The sequence below is a fragment of the Triturus cristatus genome, chromosome 5_2, assembly GCF_964204655.1.
Source record: "Triturus cristatus chromosome 5_2, aTriCri1.1, whole genome shotgun sequence".
Classification (NCBI taxonomy): Eukaryota; Metazoa; Chordata; class Amphibia; order Caudata; family Salamandridae; genus Triturus; species Triturus cristatus.
Window position 1 is genome coordinate 1,013,414,123 of NC_140588.1, and position 19,188 is coordinate 1,013,433,310.

General features: G+C 42.8%; 1 protein-coding gene across 1 annotated transcript in view; it reads right to left on the reverse strand.

The window, feature by feature from the left end:
- LOC146829594 (rho GTPase-activating protein 20-like) overlaps positions 1 to 19,188 on the reverse strand; it is a 462,099-nt gene that overhangs the window by 184,390 nt on the left and 258,521 nt on the right. The window contains exons 6-7 of the mRNA XM_085608292.1: positions 7,887 to 7,971; positions 1,026 to 1,103 (exon numbers count right to left, since the gene is read on the reverse strand). Coding sequence (XP_085464418.1) covers positions 1,026 to 1,103; positions 7,887 to 7,971 — 163 coding nt within the window. The remainder of the gene's footprint in view (positions 1 to 1,025; positions 1,104 to 7,886; positions 7,972 to 19,188) is intronic.

The following is a 19,188-nucleotide window of genomic DNA, read 5'->3' on the forward strand; positions in this document are numbered from 1 at the left end:
CACCTTTGTCCCCAAACAAGCACACTCCTCACCAGGACAGTAATAATGGCTCAGCAAGGCGAAGGAAAGCATGTTTCTTCCTAATATATCAATGCCCAACGCGTTTCAAGACCTGAGTATGATTAAAAGGATTTAAATGCGGAAGCAGTCACAGTCTCTCGATAAAGTTTTTTGCCTTGCTGCTGCCCGTGAACAAGGGATGGAAATCTTGAAACGCGTTGGGCATTGATATATTAGGAAGAAACATGCTTTCCTTCGCCTTGCTGAGCCATTATTACTGTCCTGGTGAGGAGTGTGCTTGTTTGGGGACAAAGGTGGAAAGTGATATATATATATATATATATATATATATATATATATATATAAATAAACCACAAGTTGGATATATAATATACAGGCATTATATATGCCACTTGTGTTCCCTCTCTCTCTATATATATATAAATATTTAGAACTAAATATTTAGAACTTGTGTTCTCTAGACATATATTTTTTTTATATATTTATATAATATACATCTTAAGAATATCCATCCTGGTACCCTACCTAAAAACCCTTTACTACCCTTAATACTACCCATCCTTGAACCATAAAAACCCGTACTGCCCTCTTAACAATATCCATCCATAAAGCCTGACCTAAAACCCCTTGCAACTCGTATTTAAGTGTCATAACGTTTCATGGCAAACAATGTTTTCAACTACTATTTGTAAATACATGTAACTGTTATTCCTTATTCGTTCTCCAGGCCTTAGATTTATACAAATACACAGTCACTGTCTCTAGCGCCTCCCACTCCCAGGTGCAGTAAAAAAAAACACTCCTACTCGATCTTCTTAAGTGCCGAGCAGCACGCTTTTGGTGTGGGCAAAATCAAAAAGTGCAGAGAAGGCAGCTAGCCTATACTGTGACCAGGAATACAAGGACCTGGTGGACTGTAATATTCTTTCACGTTGAAGTAAGTGCTTCCTGAAGACAGCTTAACAAGACATTGGACAGATACATGGCCCAAAGTGGAGACTTACTGGAATTCCAAGCTGTTGGGCGGCCATTTTGATCACCTTCTCTGCTGAGTCAGTGTTGGAAACATTGACCATAGTACTCTAAAAAACAGAAAACACATTTCAGTCAGTATCTCGCTTTTGGATTCAGTCTGTTTTTGCTTGAAGAAGTCTTATGTTATCCCCTACAGAACCCTCCCACCAGAAAAAGGCTCAGAACAGTAAAATTAATGACTAACTTTCAGACGAGCATATACCGGATACCCACTACTTAAATACATTAGTATCTGTGAGACCCCATACTAATGTAAGTCTTTTTGCAGTACCGCTTTATTGCAGTCACCTGGGTTGTCATTTCAGTTTACTTGTTCCAGGTGGTTTCTTCTGAATCCAGGGTTGGCTTAAGGGTGTTTTGGACACTGAGCTGCTATTTAAGTCACCAATAATGAAGGAAACATTGATTTATACATGTAACCAGTAGTCTCTTTTAACTATCAATAACTAGTTCTGATATGGAACTGAATCATTTCGAGTTTTCTCAATTCATTAGGTATTCCAAATCCCATGTACTATAAATTGGATACGGCAGAAGCCAATGGTGAGTGGCTAACTAGAGTTTCCATCAGGTTTGCTCTGTACAAATTTAAAAATATATACATTTGTCATATTTTCACCAGCTTTATATCCAGAGTTTGCTTCTGAGTATAAAAAGAAGGCTTTTCATAAAATTATGAGTAAAGCGTCCTCGGGGAGAGGAAGATCCAGGATACAAAGCAACAATTTGTTGGCCTTATGGTGCTCAAATACTCTGTATTTAGGAAGGGGTAGGGTGAGATGCACCAGCATTCCTCATTAACTGTCTCACCACCGAATTTCCAGTCTGGAGCTTCACAGCATTTCAGATTTCATGATATGAGTGATGACTAAGCACTGTGCACTATGGGTATCGAGCCAAAGGACAAAGATGGCAAAGTGTGTCGACAATCATTAATATTATAGGCTGCATGCTAGGTTCTGAGACATAAATTAGCTAAGGTGTGGCTTTGGTGACATTTTATCCTACTTTCACACCCACGGAGGGGTCTCTTGGCACGTAATAAATGTGTATTTCACCTCAATGGCCCTCGGTATTTTACCCTTGAAAAGATGGAAATCTGAGTGAACCTGCCAAGATGTTTAAACCTATGGCAAAGGGATCGTACACAGAACGCTTGAAGGATGCCACCAGATGGGCACGCAAAGGGATGTTCTTCACTACTTCCTGTTACAGTCTGTTTGTGGAGCATGACTAGGCGCAGTGACCTGGGCACTTTCTTTTCATTGGATACCCCTCTATAGAGTCATCATCTGGTGCTCTCCTGAGCTGAAGTTAGGATTAAGGAAACATAACTTTCAAACACCTAACCTACAGAATATTAAACGTCAGTTGACACAATGTTCTTTCTGCTGTTTGTTAAATGCTGCAGAATCATTGAAAAAAGCTAAACACAAACTGTTAAACCACGCAACACAAGTACCAGGTACAGCTGCTGAGCAGTGCCTGCTAACATTCCAAGATAAATTGTATCGAAGAGGGATTGTGTCACTTTAAGGAAACGTTGTTTAGATTAAGACCATTGTGAAGAAATCACTATTAAGAAAGTAAGGTATAACACAGTTTATATTTCGGTCCCTGTGAGAAAAAAATAATACTGAAAAAATGTTTCCTTTTGAATAGAAACAAATGAGAGACAAAAAGACAAAGGTGGAAGTGTGGAAAATGGTGAGAGTTCCTAATAGGGCAGGGTAGGAGTCATAGATATAGTCATGATTAAGGTTAGGATTAGGGTAAAAGGAAGGTTGGAATTATAATTAGGCACGGTATGAACTCTACCCCACTTGATGAATGGTGGTTCTTGGGGTGTTGAAGAGGGATTTGTGCTAGATTTTTAGGATAGACACACGAGGCAAGTTCAGATACACAGAATCTAAAAGTGAAAAAAATTACATAGTTAGCAGATAGCCTTATAATCTAGCATGGGTCACCCTCCACATGTACGCCCTTCTTCCGGCACAATGAAAAACTGAACTTAACAACAGCCTGTTCCCATTAAAACTACCGCTAGATATTACTCAAATTCCCCTGCACTGCTCTCCTTGTTCAATATGAGGCACGTTGTTTGGAAATCGTTTACAAAGGAGACCTTGCGAAAAGAAAACAAACTTTCAATGTGCCACTTTATTGAAAACAGTGCTTAATTTTCAAAGAAAAAAAAATAAAATATATATATATATATATATATATATATATATATATATATAGATATATATATATATATATATTCACTTAAAAAGCCATAGGTTTCACACATGTTATAGTTAGGTGGATATTTCACTCGTAAAAAACCAATGAAATTCCCCCGTTATAGTTAGTTCAGATAACTATAACTCACGCGCCCGCAATCCACTGCTCATGACGTCACATATTATATCACTCATGACATGGTCAGTGGCATCACTCATGACATCATCCTTGTGATAGAGTGGCGGTCGCACGAGTTATAGTTATCTGAATTAACTATAACGGGGGAATTTCATTGGTTTTTTACGAGTGAAATATCCACCCAACTATAACGTGTGAAACCTATGGTTTTTTAAGTGAATTTGCAAGGTTTTTTAAATGCTAATTCCTAACTATAACGTGTGTGGAACCTATGGTTTTTTCAGTGAATTTGTACGGTTTTTTAAATGCTAATTTATTTATGTATTATTATTTTTTTTATATATTTTCACCGTGCGCGCACGATGCGCGCACCCCCGCGATTTAAAAAAATAATAATAATAATTTCTGCCTTCGGGGTCCTTCAGGGACCCCCTGACAAAGGCTAGGGGGTCAGGAACTCTCTACCCTGCCCCCTTTTCACGTTCGCCACCTTCCTTTTTCACTCTCGCACTGAAAACAAACAAAATGGCGGCCGACACTTCCTGATTTCGACCGATTCGAACGTTGACTAACATGTAACCACCAATCAGAATTACGCTCGCGCACGTTAGGGTGCTCGCACGGTGCGCGCGTATAGATATTGATATGCTTTTAAATGCTATTTTCTCAGGAAATACTGAACAGATTTACACCAGACCTGCAAAAGGCACTTCCTTGACCTTATGGCTACCTCTCTGCCAAATTTCAAGTAATTCTGTTCGGGCTGTAGCTGCGTCTAAAGGTCCTATGGAAAAATGCATGGGGAAAACGCGTTTTGGGACCCCCCTTTTTTCTCGGCCCCCGCTTGACGAATCACCCCGAGACTTTCAGGGTAGGAGCTGAACGGAGCGCCCCATTAGTTTTGAAATTTTCGCGAGGATTCGTCAACCGGCGCCAAAGTTATTCAAAATAGAATTTTGAGATTTCCTATGGAAACACGGTCCTAACTATAACTATCTACTGGCGACCGCCAGTAGATTATATATATGTATATATATATATATATATATATATATATATATATAAATAAATATATAAATGCAGGGGCCCAATGTTTTTCTTAGGAGCCCACTCACCATCGCTGCTGAGTGCTAGCCCTGATTCCACATAATGGCTCGTTTTCCACCACCTTTTCTTTCTGCCCTACTACTTGTACTTTTTTGTCCGTTTTCCCACTTCTCTCTTTCCTTTTCTGGTTTTCACTTTTGCTGACGTTCAAAGTCTGATGAGGAAAAATAGGTACAGTCCACCAAATGAGTACTGGCGCTCACTGACTGCCGGCAAAAACTGGCACATATTAAGACCTGAGGAAATGTAGTAAGCAGTGACTGCCTCCTTCATTATATGTCCTTGGAAATTAACTGCCAATTAAATCCAAAGTCTGTAGACTGAGTACCTTTTTTAAATTGGATAAATGTAAAAACTTTTGTTTACAGTGATTCGAAATGGCAAAAGTGTGATAGAAAGAGTTCTATAAAACAAGCTTTTATCATTATGAACTTTTAAATGTTTTAGTGACAATTTGTTTAAAATGACACTGTACCCAGAATAAACACTTTCAGCATGCAGTCAAGGATGCCATCTATTATGTAAATATTTGCATTTCAAGGACTCTCATACCCCGAGGTGTGCAGGTACTTCTAGGTGGGGTATAATCAAAGTCCCTTCATTGCACAAATGGATTAGGACTACTCGCTTCTAACAGTCACCCTCAAGTCCAGCTTGGCTGCCCTGAAACCTTTGATGAACTCTGCTGCAAGACTATTTATCAAGCAAAGAAATTCTACCACATCACACCTATTTCTTGAGCCTTCCACTGGCTTCCAGTGAAAGCCAGATTAATTAAATTCAAACTGGTTATATCACGTTCAAATGTATACACATGCAAAGGCCAACCTAAGTGTTTGTGTCTCAAAACTCCCAGGGGAGCTAAAAGGCGCAGACAAAGAGATCTTCAGACTTAAAATAAAGACGCTCAAATTCCACACACCTGCTGCCCAGACCTGCTGCAGCTCCATCTTTCTGGAACTCCCTACACGAAGACCTACTTCAATTCAGCAATACCTTTTTAATATCTATCTTGACCCTTTTGCCCCATTCTCATTTTCCTTCTGATCCCCACTTTCTCTTCTACTCAACTCATCGCAAAGCACTGCCTCTTTCTTTCCCCCTTTTCTGCCTCTCTCACCAACTGCCTTAGCTCCTATTTCTGCCCTCTAAGATAACACCGACTTCACCTGGATGTGCAGAATTTAATATAAGTTATAAAGTATTGTTCTTTGTCTCCCATGTTATTGTGAAAAGATTCTGGTCACTGCAATATTGGAGATCTGAATCCCTTCTAATTATTCCCTATCTGAAGCCTACTGACATCTTTGTGAGGTAGAGTTGCACTATTTAAACATGTGAAATACATAAAATATTCAACTGATAAGTACTTAGTAACCCATTGGCAAGGGGCACAGCACACCACGTTTCACAAACAGTACAACCCTGGGTCAAGGTGTTCCAGAAGTGGTGGTAATTACGGCTAAGATTGCCCTTGATAAGATTATGGATTACAATGCGGGACTATCATTTTATGAGTTGATGCATATGTGGAGCTCAGCTTGGCAGTGTCTTTGGAATATTGTGTTCATTAAATCCGCAGAAGGTACTAACAATGTACATAGCGTTGGCATACTACAAAATAAACACGCAAATCTAAGCATTGTAAATTTGCGTCCTTATGATTTACAGAGATTCTGACAAGCAGGAGCTGGGAACTTCCTGCATATTAGTCTTTCGTAAGTAGGAGTTCCTCATGTACTCACAAAACTTGTGTCCCTAGAAATTAAGCAGAATGGTAGAGTTTTTTTAAGCATTGGGCAACTGTTAACAAAGGTCATCTGTAAGGTTACAAGTGGTCTGCTGTTCACCAAGTACATGGTGCTCCAACCCTGGCTGTTCACTAACAACCTAATGCATTCTGGGAGCTGTAGTTACAGATTTCACCTCAGGGTGCGTCTACAGCTGAGATACAGGCTCTAATTCTAGCGCGGGACTTGCTACCGGGCTCTTCAGGTGCTGTGTCATCGTAACAGAGTCTGTGTCGTATCAAGGTATGAGATGTTCCACGTGTCGCTTCTGCGATTGAGACTTAAGATAACAGCAAGGAGACGGTGCATGTTCTGCACGGCGTTCAGGTGAAGATGCAGAACATTTGACCCAAGACACACAAAAAGTCTTCATTTAGTGTCAATCAATTCTTTAATTGATGGGATTCCTGTTGGGGCCCCAGGAGATCTTAGATCATATGTAGTGCTATATCGAAGTCTCTTTCCTTCTCTGTTAAGGTACACATTTGGATTGCGCCAACCAGGCATGAACGTAGACAAGAAGACTTCGGTGTAGTCTACATTTGTGAAGAAATCGTATCCAGAACTGGTGAAAGGCTGCTTGTGAGTTGAAGGAAAGAGCCTTATGACACAACAGAGAAAGCCCAATGGGACCAGCTCAGAGAATGGATTGGTGAGCTAGGACAGTTATCATCACTCGTAGAACCTTTCCTGTAATTCCTCCCTTGCTTGGCTATCGAATGAAGTTGCGTGGAAACGTTCAAAATGCACGAGATAAAGAGGGGCAGAGTGACTGATTACCAGACGAACAGTCTGACAAACAGGGAGGCTGGCAGTCATGGAGGTAGGCACTAAATCAGGCACACAAATAGTAAATCGGATGGACAAGTACACAGGCAGAGAATGAGATAGAGAAGTAGGCAGGTCATGAGACAGCTCAACAGACAAGCAGACTGAAAGACAGACAGCTAAACAGAAAGACAGATAGCTAAACAGAAAGACGGATAGCTAGACAGAAAGGCAGTGAAATAAACAGTTAAAAAGGGTATTTTAATAGGCAGAGAATCAGTTACACCAACACTAAATATGAATAGATGAAAAATGTAGCCGAGATTCAAGTCCTGATCGCAGGTAGGTAGATACGTTACTTGCACAGATTAGCTGACACACAGGTAAAAGGATAAACAGGTATGTATTCTGACACAGGTATATCGGTGCATGGGTTTTATATATTCACCATTAATTTAAGTTTTTTGGGCAGTGGAGGTATTGATGAATATATATGTGTATACCGACTAAGCAATGCGTGGGTGGTTTGATTGATAAACAGATGGATACAGGAAATCCCAACAACAGAAGGGTATAGATGCAGACTCAAGAGAAAAAACAGGTAGACAGAGGCAAAATATTCTCGAAATAGAAAAACAGATACAAAATATATTTTAAAAGATCTAGGGGAAAGGGTACAGATAAGAGGTGGGAAGAAGGAAGGAGCGGCAGACTGACAGAACTATAGTACGGCATAGAGACTCCCAGTCGGGTCTGTAGTGGACAGGCAGGTAGGCGACTGCCAGCGCGGCTACTTACAGACGTGTAGTCGTCCGCCTCAAGGAACAGCACGTTCACGGGCAGGGTCTGCGGATCCTCTTCTCGCTTCTTCTCACTGATCTGCCTGCACGAGCACCAGGCAAATAATAGGAACATAGGTTAAAAAAAATCAACAAGGAAACACCGGAATATTTGAACATTCACAGCACAAGACCTTCCAGGGGAATTCATTTCTGGAGACAGGAGTTCAGGAAACGCAGGAAGTGGCCATGACGCGCCACCGTGGCCACGCCGGAAGTCTTGCAGAGCGCGCGCAGCGCCATCGCTGTGTTAAACAAACGCTACTCTGCAAGGCCGCAATTGCTGAGGCCATCTCTGATTTCTCCCCTCCCACCAAATGGGTGAGGCGAGCATTTTAAATTCCTCGGTTATCTGGTTGGGACGATCTTGTAAATATAAATACTATTTTTAGAGGAGAAAGTCTTACAATGAGCAGAAGGAGTGGTCCTTCCTGATGCCTGATTTGCCACCAGAGCCTTTCCGCTAATAGACGTAAACGGCCATACAGTCAAAAGCAAATTCTTAAATACTTGATCAGTGACAATCTCAGACCAAAACTGTGACCTTCATGGAATGCGTTTCATCTTTCTGCCAGTATGCGTATTTTCAGTTTTCAGAAGCCTCTTTTTAATGCGCCTTATTTCGACAGCGAGCTCATGCCTGTGTTCTATTTATCAGAAGTACTGTGCATGGACCTGTCTCAAAGTGTGGGGGATCCTACATGGCTGGAGATAGAATTAATTATTCATTGATTTATTTTGCAGATTACTTTCATATCGCAATAGAACCACTTCAGAGCATGTACTTTTCAAGGAAATTACACGATCAGCAAATTCTGCCCATTTCTTAGCTGTGGGAACTGGATGAAGCAGAAAATGTCTCCTATAGGGTTCTGGCTGAAGCAAAAAATGTGATGCTGAATACATTTGCTCCTCAAACCGAAATCTGCCAGTACCTCCAATGAAGTTTGAACGCAAGAGATGCGCTTGAATTCAATTTTCACTCAGAATACCTGAAAATGTATTTTTTTTATATACATGTAATTTGCAGTTTAAATTTTTTAATGCTATTTCATACAGCGTTAGTCCTTTGCTGAGTGGTCTATGGTGCTTAAGTGTTCATCAGTTTGAAACTTGTGCACTGATGTGCAAGCTCCTGGATACCTTCTTGGGTGATTAATGCGCTATGCAAGTGAACATTACATAACAAGGGCTTACACCACTGGAGCACGTGGTTTGCATGTTAAGGATGGGTATTATGAAATCATTGACCGGATGGCCCTTTAAAATTTCGACATTTTTTTGTGTTGGGTGGGATATAAATCAAAGGGTGTTGGACATGGCCTCCTTAGGAGAAATTACCCCAAAACGTTGTGTTTTTTCCTCCTAGTCTTTGCTAACACTCTGCATAACCTTAGGAGACTAGGCACCTTCCCCCTCTACGTCAGAGGGAAAATGCGCGCACCCGCATTGGGCTGGGGGTGCGGATAAGATGGGGTTTTGATGTCATATCTCCGTGTGCCCTGCAACAGGTACACCACATCCCCAGGAAAGGTACAGCACTTGCTAGTAGTGGGGCACAGCTCTGAATGTGCCACCCACTGATTAGCTGTCCACGCTACATCGGTTCTGAAAGGGCAGGCCTGGGAGGTGCTGTTGCTCCCGTTCCTCGGTTGGCATCACTTATGCCTCGGCCCACCCTGAGTGGGCCATCTCAGATAAGGATGGCACCCCCAGGGAAGCCCTGATGGGCACCGGGTGGGTGGGGCGGGGTGTTAGGCTGTAGAAGGTGTAGGTACATATCGATGTTCCCTGCCTGGGTAGTGGGTATCCCCCAATGGGGCTTCCCATGTCTTAGAGGTCGGCTCTCCCAATGAATACTCCACGGGAGTTACCGAATCTTCGGAGAGGCCTCAGGGCCCTCTGCACATCCTCAATGGCAAGGCTGTAGGGAAGTGCGTGAGCCTTCCTACACAGATTAGGAAGATGCACTGACGTGCCGTTCTGGAACACAGGCTGGACAGCCAAAGTAGTCCGGGGTGTGCGTGCCGGCCATGACACTGCCTTGGATATGGGTCACACCTGCTGTGGCTGGCTGAAAGATGCTCCGACACCTATGGCACATTGGATAGGTGCCCGGCCTGCCATTGCAGGCTGATGAGCGTATACATGCATACGCGGTGTTCTAACCCCCAGGTCAGGCCTGGCGGTGCAGTTCTGAGTCTTCACACTTGCATCCATGGTGCTAGCAGGGAGGCCCCTGGTCCGCCGTCACTGGCCAGGGGTGCTCCACCGTACTCGTGAGGGGATCCACCCATGTCCGCTGGGCCTAGGTAGCCATGTGCCTGGCTTGTCCTTGCACCGTGAAAGTGTGCACGTCCTTCCTATCTGTGTTGGGAAGTGGCGCTTATTCACTGTTTCGAAACATGGGCCAATCTGTCACTACAGACAGGTGGGTGCGCACTGACATTTATCATGAGTAAACTCATGAGCAGTTTGCCATTGTAGGCCGCGGTGATTACGCACCCGCACCTTTGGTGCCCGTGGTTGGGTGTGCCGCCTGCCAACACAGGTTAATGCATGCACACAGGCACACGTATTGGTTAAACCTGTATCCAGTATGCTGTGAAGACTTGGGGGGCGCACGGGCGCCACTGGTTCTGGGAACTATGTGCCCCTCCTGCCATCACAGGACAGGGAGCGCAATAGCGCACTTGCGTCCAGGTTGTGACGAATAACTATGTGTGTTTTCACTACCTTTGAGGTCTGCTTTGCCCATAACTTAATATGGGGAAGTGGTTGACAATACTTCACACTGCAATGGTGGATTGCAGGAGAGCAGCCTCATGATGTTTCATATCAATGGATTAGCAGTGTCAAACCCTTTCCATTGGTAAAGGGGGGTTTGGCATAACTCACTCAGAAACACCACTTATAGACTGTGGACATCTCTTTGCTCCAAGATTCTCAAGGGCCGAGGTGTCTGGCTTCAGCAGACATCATGGGTTGGGGGGAGGACATCTGTGCATTCCTGATTTAACAGTCATAAAACATGGGTATCCCACGGGAACGGCATACCTCTGCCATTTGAGGGCTGAATGGGATAGATGATGGCCCCACTAAAAATTACGATCTGCATTCCAAGACCCCATGGCAGACAGGACTACAATTTAGGGGAGACATGGGTGGTTTGAAGGGAAAAACCCCTAAACCACAGACTTCAAAGACACAATTAATAACTACGGGTGCCATCCTTCAGCAAGAGGTCAGATACCCTTGTGGAGACATGAGACCGGTGTACCAGGACTGCATGGAGCACATTGTCAGAGGACTTTGTTGTGCACATGGAGTATAACTGTCTGAATAGAGACTGACCTGAGCCGAGGACCTGCTGAAGTGTGGTCCCCTGAAGTGTACTCTCCAAGGGCCCGAACGCCTGTTCTCTCTGAAATCTTAGGGACATCAAAGATCTCCCCCGAGGGACCTACACCATCTCCCTGTGACATCTGGAGAGCAGTACCCTCTCAAGTGCCCACCTCGGCTACCAAATCAAAACTGTCAGTGTGGTGTGAACGTTGACCTAACACTTGAGTCTAGAGACTAGATTGCCTAATGCGTTTCTTTCGTGTGACACACCAACTGCATGCTCATTGCGTGCAGTGTCGGATTCACAGTGTGCAACTCTCAGAGGTGAGGATGTTCCCAGAGTAGTGCCTCATTCTACCTCATGTGGCTTTGCTGAACTTATTATCCAACATAGGGATTCTACCATGTATTATGTGAATATATATGCACCCATGTGTGTGCTGCTATTTTTATTTTTATTTGAAGTGTTTAGTCATACGTGAAAAATGGTGCAAAAGGATCAGAGCTCCTTCTCTCAATTTGTGGGAAGGGCAATGTTTCAACATTTTTTAAAATACGCCTCACACACTGACTCCTGATTCAGTGTCATGCTTCATCATTGGGCTCTTCCCGCCCCTCTACGGTACGGGGCGTGCTACGACTTACGTAGAAGCAGGAGCACTTTATTCAGTGATTGGTGAGTATGTGTAGTGCGTGGGATCATGAAAAGGAAATGTGAGATGGTTAAAAATTCTCTGGCCAGTGGAACGAAAATACTTTATTGTCTTCCCTGGCTGAGAATAGTAAAAGTGGGGAGGTGTAGATGGTGTACTATAATGAGTCACCTCCTACAAGGTCGACACGTTTCAGAAGCCATCCCCTTGGCTTTCTTCCTCAGTACCAAAACACCGATCCCTGTTACACCTCAATGGGCGATAGAATAAATGTACATATGCCTGATAGTCACAAACAATGTCCTTTGTTCCCTGTTATGGGAGTAGAAAAATATACCACTTGTACATCTTAAGAACTTTAGAATTTAATCATTATCGCTCCATGAGCTCACATGAGCGGTGTAGTGCGCCTTCTAATAGACAATGCTGGAAGGAGCGCGATCACCAAAGGAAGTACCTTCTCGTGGCTGGAGGTTCACAAAAAGAGAACATGCCAACGAGCCTTCTCCGGCTCTGCACCAAAAATCTGGAACTCTCTTCCACCTGCAATTCGTAGAATCTCCTCCAAGGTTGCTTTCAAATTGGAAGTAAAAAGATTCCTCATGAATAAGTTCTTACCTTAATAAGATGTGTGACTGTCTGCTCTAACTGCATTGGACATACTCCAGAATTTGTTTTTAATCTTGTAAATTATTATTGTTTTTTTTCTCCTCTCCTTCCTCTCTTGTTGTCTCATTTGCTCCCCTTCTATGTCGATATGTATCAGCGACTAGCCCATTCTTCGTTGACCCCAGGATTTGTTAACGGCCTGTTATGTGAGCCCTATTTGATTCATTGTCTGTGTATTTTCCCCATTTGACTCATGTATTGAACTGTTATCCTCCTTTCCTTCAAATTGTAAAGCGCTCTGATATCCCTCGGGATCAAGTTCACACTATATAAAACTTTATAAATAAATAAATAAATAAAATCATGTACCAATCGAGGCGTCTCTTCCTATTGAGAGGCTCCCCTGTGTTACTTTCCATTCATCGGTTGTTCCCTTGTTGACCCTCATCGCGGCTGACCAACTGCCCTCTCCACATCCAGTCTCTCCCAAAAACATCTTGGCACAAGGTATTAGCGGAAGAGATTGGCTAAGTTAAAGAAGTGCTTCTGAGACAGTTCAGAAGCAGGTCAAGAGAGTGCCTGACTCCTTTTTGTTTTGAGACCTGTGGGTGAACTTCTTGAGCGGCTGCTAACCGCTCCCTTGTTTACGTCTACCTCGTAATCAAAACTGCTACATATTCCCACCACATATGCCCAATTATGAGTTTGGCGTGTGGGAGGGGGACGCCACGCCACCGCCCCACTCCCACACCATCAAAACGGGCCGCTGCCGGCTCGTCAGATTATGAGCTTCCTTGTGGTTTGGCAGACATTCCTTTGGCATTCCCATGGCGGTGCCTTTCAAAAAATGAGATGGCCAAAGTTCGTTCCTGCACAAATAGAAATGCAAAATGTTGTGCATTTTGTTCCATGCAGGAACTGGGGGTGCACACATACAGGGGCACAACATGTGCCCCCCTGCATAGAGGCACAGGAGGGACCTTTACTGTCGTAGATAGAGTCGCAGTGAGGACATTTTTAATATGCTTGGCGGTGCTGTAGTGACACATCTAAGCATATTGCGGCCTCACACTGCCAAGCCACTGCCAGGGATCGCGGATCCCTGGCACTTGCGGAATTCCCATCACGGTCTGACCACCTTACTTGTAATACAACGGTCAGGCTACTGGTGCGGCGGTCCTCGGCCGCCACTGCACCTTCACCACAGATTTGGCAGTCAAATGGACCACCAACTCATAATTGGGCCCTAAGTGTGACTTCCACCGAGTAAGGCCCAGTGTACAGGAGGTGGGGTGGGTTATCTTCCATCCGGGGTTATAGGTCAATAGGGGTAAAAAAGAGGGGGGAGGGAGTCTTGGGCCACGGAGTCTGCAGAGGGTGAACCAGAGACCTGCTGGCAACCAGTGGCACCGCATTAGGGTGCTGATTGCGTATGGGCGTGTAATAGTGTGCCGTACGGACTGGCTGATAACTGTCACACAATTTAGTGGTGAGGAGTGAGTGTGTGTGAGAGGGAGTGATCGCGTGAGGACACTGGTCAGCAGTGCAACCGTATACGTTGATTGGTACCAAAAATAAATACCTTTTGACATTTGTTTTTTCCCGCGTGCTGCAATCAGCGGTACTGCTAAAAAGTGTTCTATTCTTGAGTGTGTACATAATTTTGATATTGTGCACCACATATGGGTGCTCTCTAGCAATTGGGGGGGGGGTTAGATTAGGAATTGTCCACTGTGAGAAGCTGGGCTGGTATATGATGTCTACTAATGTAAGAGGGCACCACGCACCAATTCATACAACCCTTATGTCTTAGACAACCATAGAAAGCTCTCTAAGTGGTAGCTGTGGAGAGCAATCTTCAGGCTTAGTCCAGAAGGAGTGTAAAGCAGCTTCTTTTACCAGAATGCAATCTTATTGTATAGATTAAGTGAAAAGAACCACAGCAAGTATTTATAAAAATAATAATTTATTATATAATACTCTATAGTATGTTCCATTATCTCCAACACTGAGATAAACACAATACACACAACACTTTAGCAAATAAACACAGTAAATAGCACGAAATACACAGTAGACCCCAGGGGGGTGGGGGGACACCAAACCATATTCTAAGAAATTGGTATACCAAACATGACAACCCGTGAAAATTGACTCCGTTGGCTGCAGGGGTGTACGACTCATGCAGGGGCACCCTCTTACTTAGAACCAAGCACCTTGCCTTCAGGATTGCAAAGGCCTGCTATAAGGGTGACTTATAGGTTTTAAGTGTAGTGACCCTTAGATATAGGAAACCTATTTCTTAAGTAAGTGGTGAAAGCACCAACGTACACAGGCTGCAATGGTGTTGCCCTGAGCTGATTACGAACATTGGAACCCTGCAGATAGTTACCTGCTCTCCCTGCTTGTCCTGTGGTTGCTGCTGGCTCTCATTTCTCCCGCCGCCGCTTTGCTGACTACGCGGCCGCCGAGAGGAGAAAAACTTCAGCCCCCAGAATCCCCAGCCCCAGGAGCAGGTGACGCTAATCCGCGCCCGGAGGTCCCATAAAAACAAGCACACCTCCCGCGTCGCGGGACGCGCGCGGGCGGACGCCGGGCTAAGCCCGGGCAAAGGGCGGGCCCTCTGTGGCCCTCAGTGGCCGAGGTTGGCCGGGCAGGGCCCCGTTATTTCCATATTGCTGCTCACAGCATGTACATTCTCTACAGCTATTGAAGGCGATAAAACGGTGAGGGTGATACAACTATACAACTATTGACTGGTCGCATATATAAACTATACATTGACAGTTGATTCTTAGTATATCATTGGTTAATTTATTGTGTATTAGTTTTTTGCTTTTATCCTTTTACTTGATACAAAATGACAGCCAAAAAACTACGCTCTGGAAGAGTCTTAGGGGGGAGATCATGTATTAAAACTAGGTCCAACCCCCTGAGGAATAATTTTGAACATAGTCTACAATTGAAGGGACAGATGCAGTTGTTTAAACTATGGGAAAAACCAGAGAATAAATATATGGAAGTTCCAGTCACTACTGACAATGAGACAATAACTACGACGGAACCGCAGATAGAAGCAGCCTTCGACACTAACTCTAGGTCAGCTACGGAAAAAGTTTCTCCCACCTTACTCCTGACTAAAGATGTAGACATCCTAGCATGTCCTCCCAAAGGAGATAATTCAGTCTTACTGAAGGCAGATTTGAAAGGTTTTCAGTATAATACTCCTAAGGTTACAGAAGAGAAGGTGGAGGATATAAAAGAAATCTCTATTCCGTCTAGTATTGATCTAGAATTGTGTGGTCGTTATATGGGTGAGAGGGTTGTGAAACAGCCTGATCCTTGTATTTCCTTAAACGGAGCAACGCCTTCAGGATTACGGCTATATAGTAGCACCCCCTCTATGACATCTAATGATATTTTTTCACTGCAGAGCGATTTGAAATCTCCTCAACTTAACCTATCAGGTATCTGCTCTCTTACTGCACCTGAATATATAAAAAATGAAAAACCAATTTCTGATTCTCTGATAGCACTTGAGCATCTGCTGACCTCCATATTAGGTTTATTGAATAAATTCGTTGGGAGCACTGACTGTATTATGGATTCAGTTACTGAAATATTGAAAGTATTAACTGCCAAAAATGCTGTGAACAGGTCTATTTTTCCTATCGAACCTATTGCTCAGAACGTTATTGATAGTAACATTGCATTAAGAAAAAATGTATCTGCGGGGTTGGTATTAAAAGTAGATATTCATGAGCCCTCAACCTCTTCTTTACCAATCTCTGCATCTTTGAGGAAAGAATTAGAACCGATTTTGAAGGAAGAACAATCGGCAGTGGTTAACCCAACCGCTGGAAGCGAATTTTTTCCTATTTTTATTCAGGATAAAAAAGAACCTGAAGGTATTGTGGTGACTACTGGGACAGTAATAGAAAAAAGCAGAAAGATTAAAGGGAAAAATAGGAAACCTGTTCGCAAATATAAGAAGAAAAGACAGAGGAAAATGATCTTTCAAGAGCATGTAAATACAGAAGTAACTGATGGTATAGAAACTCTAGATAGTTTAATACAGGAGACTTCATCTATTGAGGTTGCTGGTGGCCTCACCGATCCTCTAGCTGAAGGCCCCCCCGGTGTCAGCACCTTGGATGGAGGACCCCTTTGTTCTGAGGCTGGTGGGATAGAACCTCTTGAACCAAAGGATGAAGTTACAAGTAATAGGCCTATTGAAAAAATAGTACTTAATCCATCGGCATCTACTTTTTGGCCTTTAGCGCATGTGACCACTAATTCATCTACTGTAACACTAAAAACTTCCAACCCATGTGTGGATACTTTGTCACTGGATTTTCTCCCCTTATTCGATTTAGACCTTAATATGAATAGATCATGGTTGCTGAATTCCTTCAAGGACATTGAATGCTTAAAACTTATTTTGTCAAGCGACATTGATTTGGTTTCAATAATGGGGTTTGAAAATGGTCCGCGCGTAAGGGTAAAATTCTGTTCAAAAATAATTGCGAATCTTGTCCTCCAACAAGCGGAATCATTTCAACGTAGAGGGATTGATGTGCTGCCCTTTATTAATAATGGAAATCATATGTTCTTTAGAAAAGGAGCTTCTGAGCTGGGACTTGGGCAAGAAGACCCAATTATTCAAAATAAAGATCTAAAGATACGGGTTTCTAGAGGAAAGCGTATGGTCTCTCAGGTACCTTCTCCCCCTGAAAATCTTCTTATTTCCATGACAGAAGATAATCAACACTGGAATTGGCTTCCTGGAGTTTTATCCAGTAACACATCGAACAACTTAAGACCGTTTCTACATCTTTAACAGTCAATTAAAAATCATATCCTGGAATGCTGCAGGATTACATAATTGTCCTCAGAAGTTTGATTATCTGTTCTCTCTGAATGCAGATGTGCTATGTATTCAGGAAACATGGTGCAAAGATTCTCTTTATGGGGGGAAAAATTATTTTGTATTCGAGGCCCCAGCCACACCCTCAAGAAAAGGGCACGCGAAAGGAGGAATAGCCTGTTTTTTATCAAACTCATTACAATGGCAATTTTCCCATTATAAGGACACTAGTAATCTTTTTCAATCAATTACTATTAATAATTTAGTGTCCACAGGTAGACGGTCCTCTCTTGTAATTCTTAATGCATATATCCCACCTGAAGAGATTTTTAATACCGTTCTGAAGCGAATGTTTTCTTATGTCAAACAACTACTGGAGCTCGATCACCCCCCATATATATTACTTACGGGTGACCTAAATAGTAAAGTGTCCACTTCGAGTATAGACTTGTTTAGAAGTAAATTTAAGGAAGAAGCATACAATATACCCCAAGCAATCTTTCCTAGTAAAATGAAAACTAACAAAAGAGGAAAGATATTACTTGAAGAACTTAGTTATGTAGAGGGGTTAATTGTAAATGGTAGGATGCCCTCTGACACTCCGGCTAAGTTTACACATAATTCCTGTAGGGGTGAATCTATTTTGGACTATGTAATTACGGATTATGATTCATTTTCTTATGTTCAGGACATGATGGTCTCTCAATCTTGTTTGAGCGATCATAATGTGATTAATATAATAGTTTCATTACAAACCCCAGATACTGAATCATGGTCTATAATTAATAAAGGTGTTTCAATTCATTGCAAGTCTGGAAGGTGTTTCTGGGACCCTTCAACTATGAAAGACGTACAAAATATTCTTGCCCAAACCTTACTTGATCTAGATGATTGGCAGGGTAGGGAATTTTCATGTTTTGAAACTCTTAAGGAAACCCTTACCATGAGAGCTAGGAAATTAAGTAAACCTAAAAAGCCATATCTCCCTCCTAGTTTATTATTACCCCTAAATAAGGAAATAAATAAACTCGTAAGGCAACAGTTCATTAGTAGAACTAAGGAAAATGAGTATAAGATAGCCTTATTAAGAAGAAGGCGAGCTAGACTTAGAATCAAATTAAAAAGAGAAAAAGAAGATTCTCTCTGGATCAGGTTAAGAGAGGCATCGGCCTTTAATAAATCTAGAGAATTCTGGACCCTAATAGGGAAGGGATGTGGGGTAAGAACTTCCCCTATCCCTATCTCTATTGCCGAAAATGTCTGGATATCATTTATATCCAGTTTGTATGCTTCTAATAATGTAGAGGGGGATAGCTGGGATTTAGCCCTAAATAGTCAGCCTATTATAGAGCTCCCATCTGAGAAAACGATCGCTTCGGTGATAAAGAGTATGAGTGCGTCCGGAGCTATGGGCCCGGATGAGCTGCCCATGTCTATAATAAAGCAAGACGTTACATCCTGGAGTAGGATTCTCCTTCCAGTATTCCGTGCGTGCTTTTTACTGAGATCAGTCCCTAATTCGTGGAGGGGAAGTATATTAATCCCGATATTCAAAAAAGGAGAGCGGGATAGCCCTGGGAACTATCGTTTAATTGCTCTTTTAGATTCGATAGGGAAAATTTTTGCAAAATGTCTTTTGATTTTAATCTCCGAATGGATGGAAGCGAATGACATCCTACCTTTGGAACAAACTGGATTTCGTAAAGAGCATGGTACACTTGATAACTTAACAGCATTACAGGTGATTGTCGATAAATATGTACGTGTTCGCGGTGGTGGAATATATG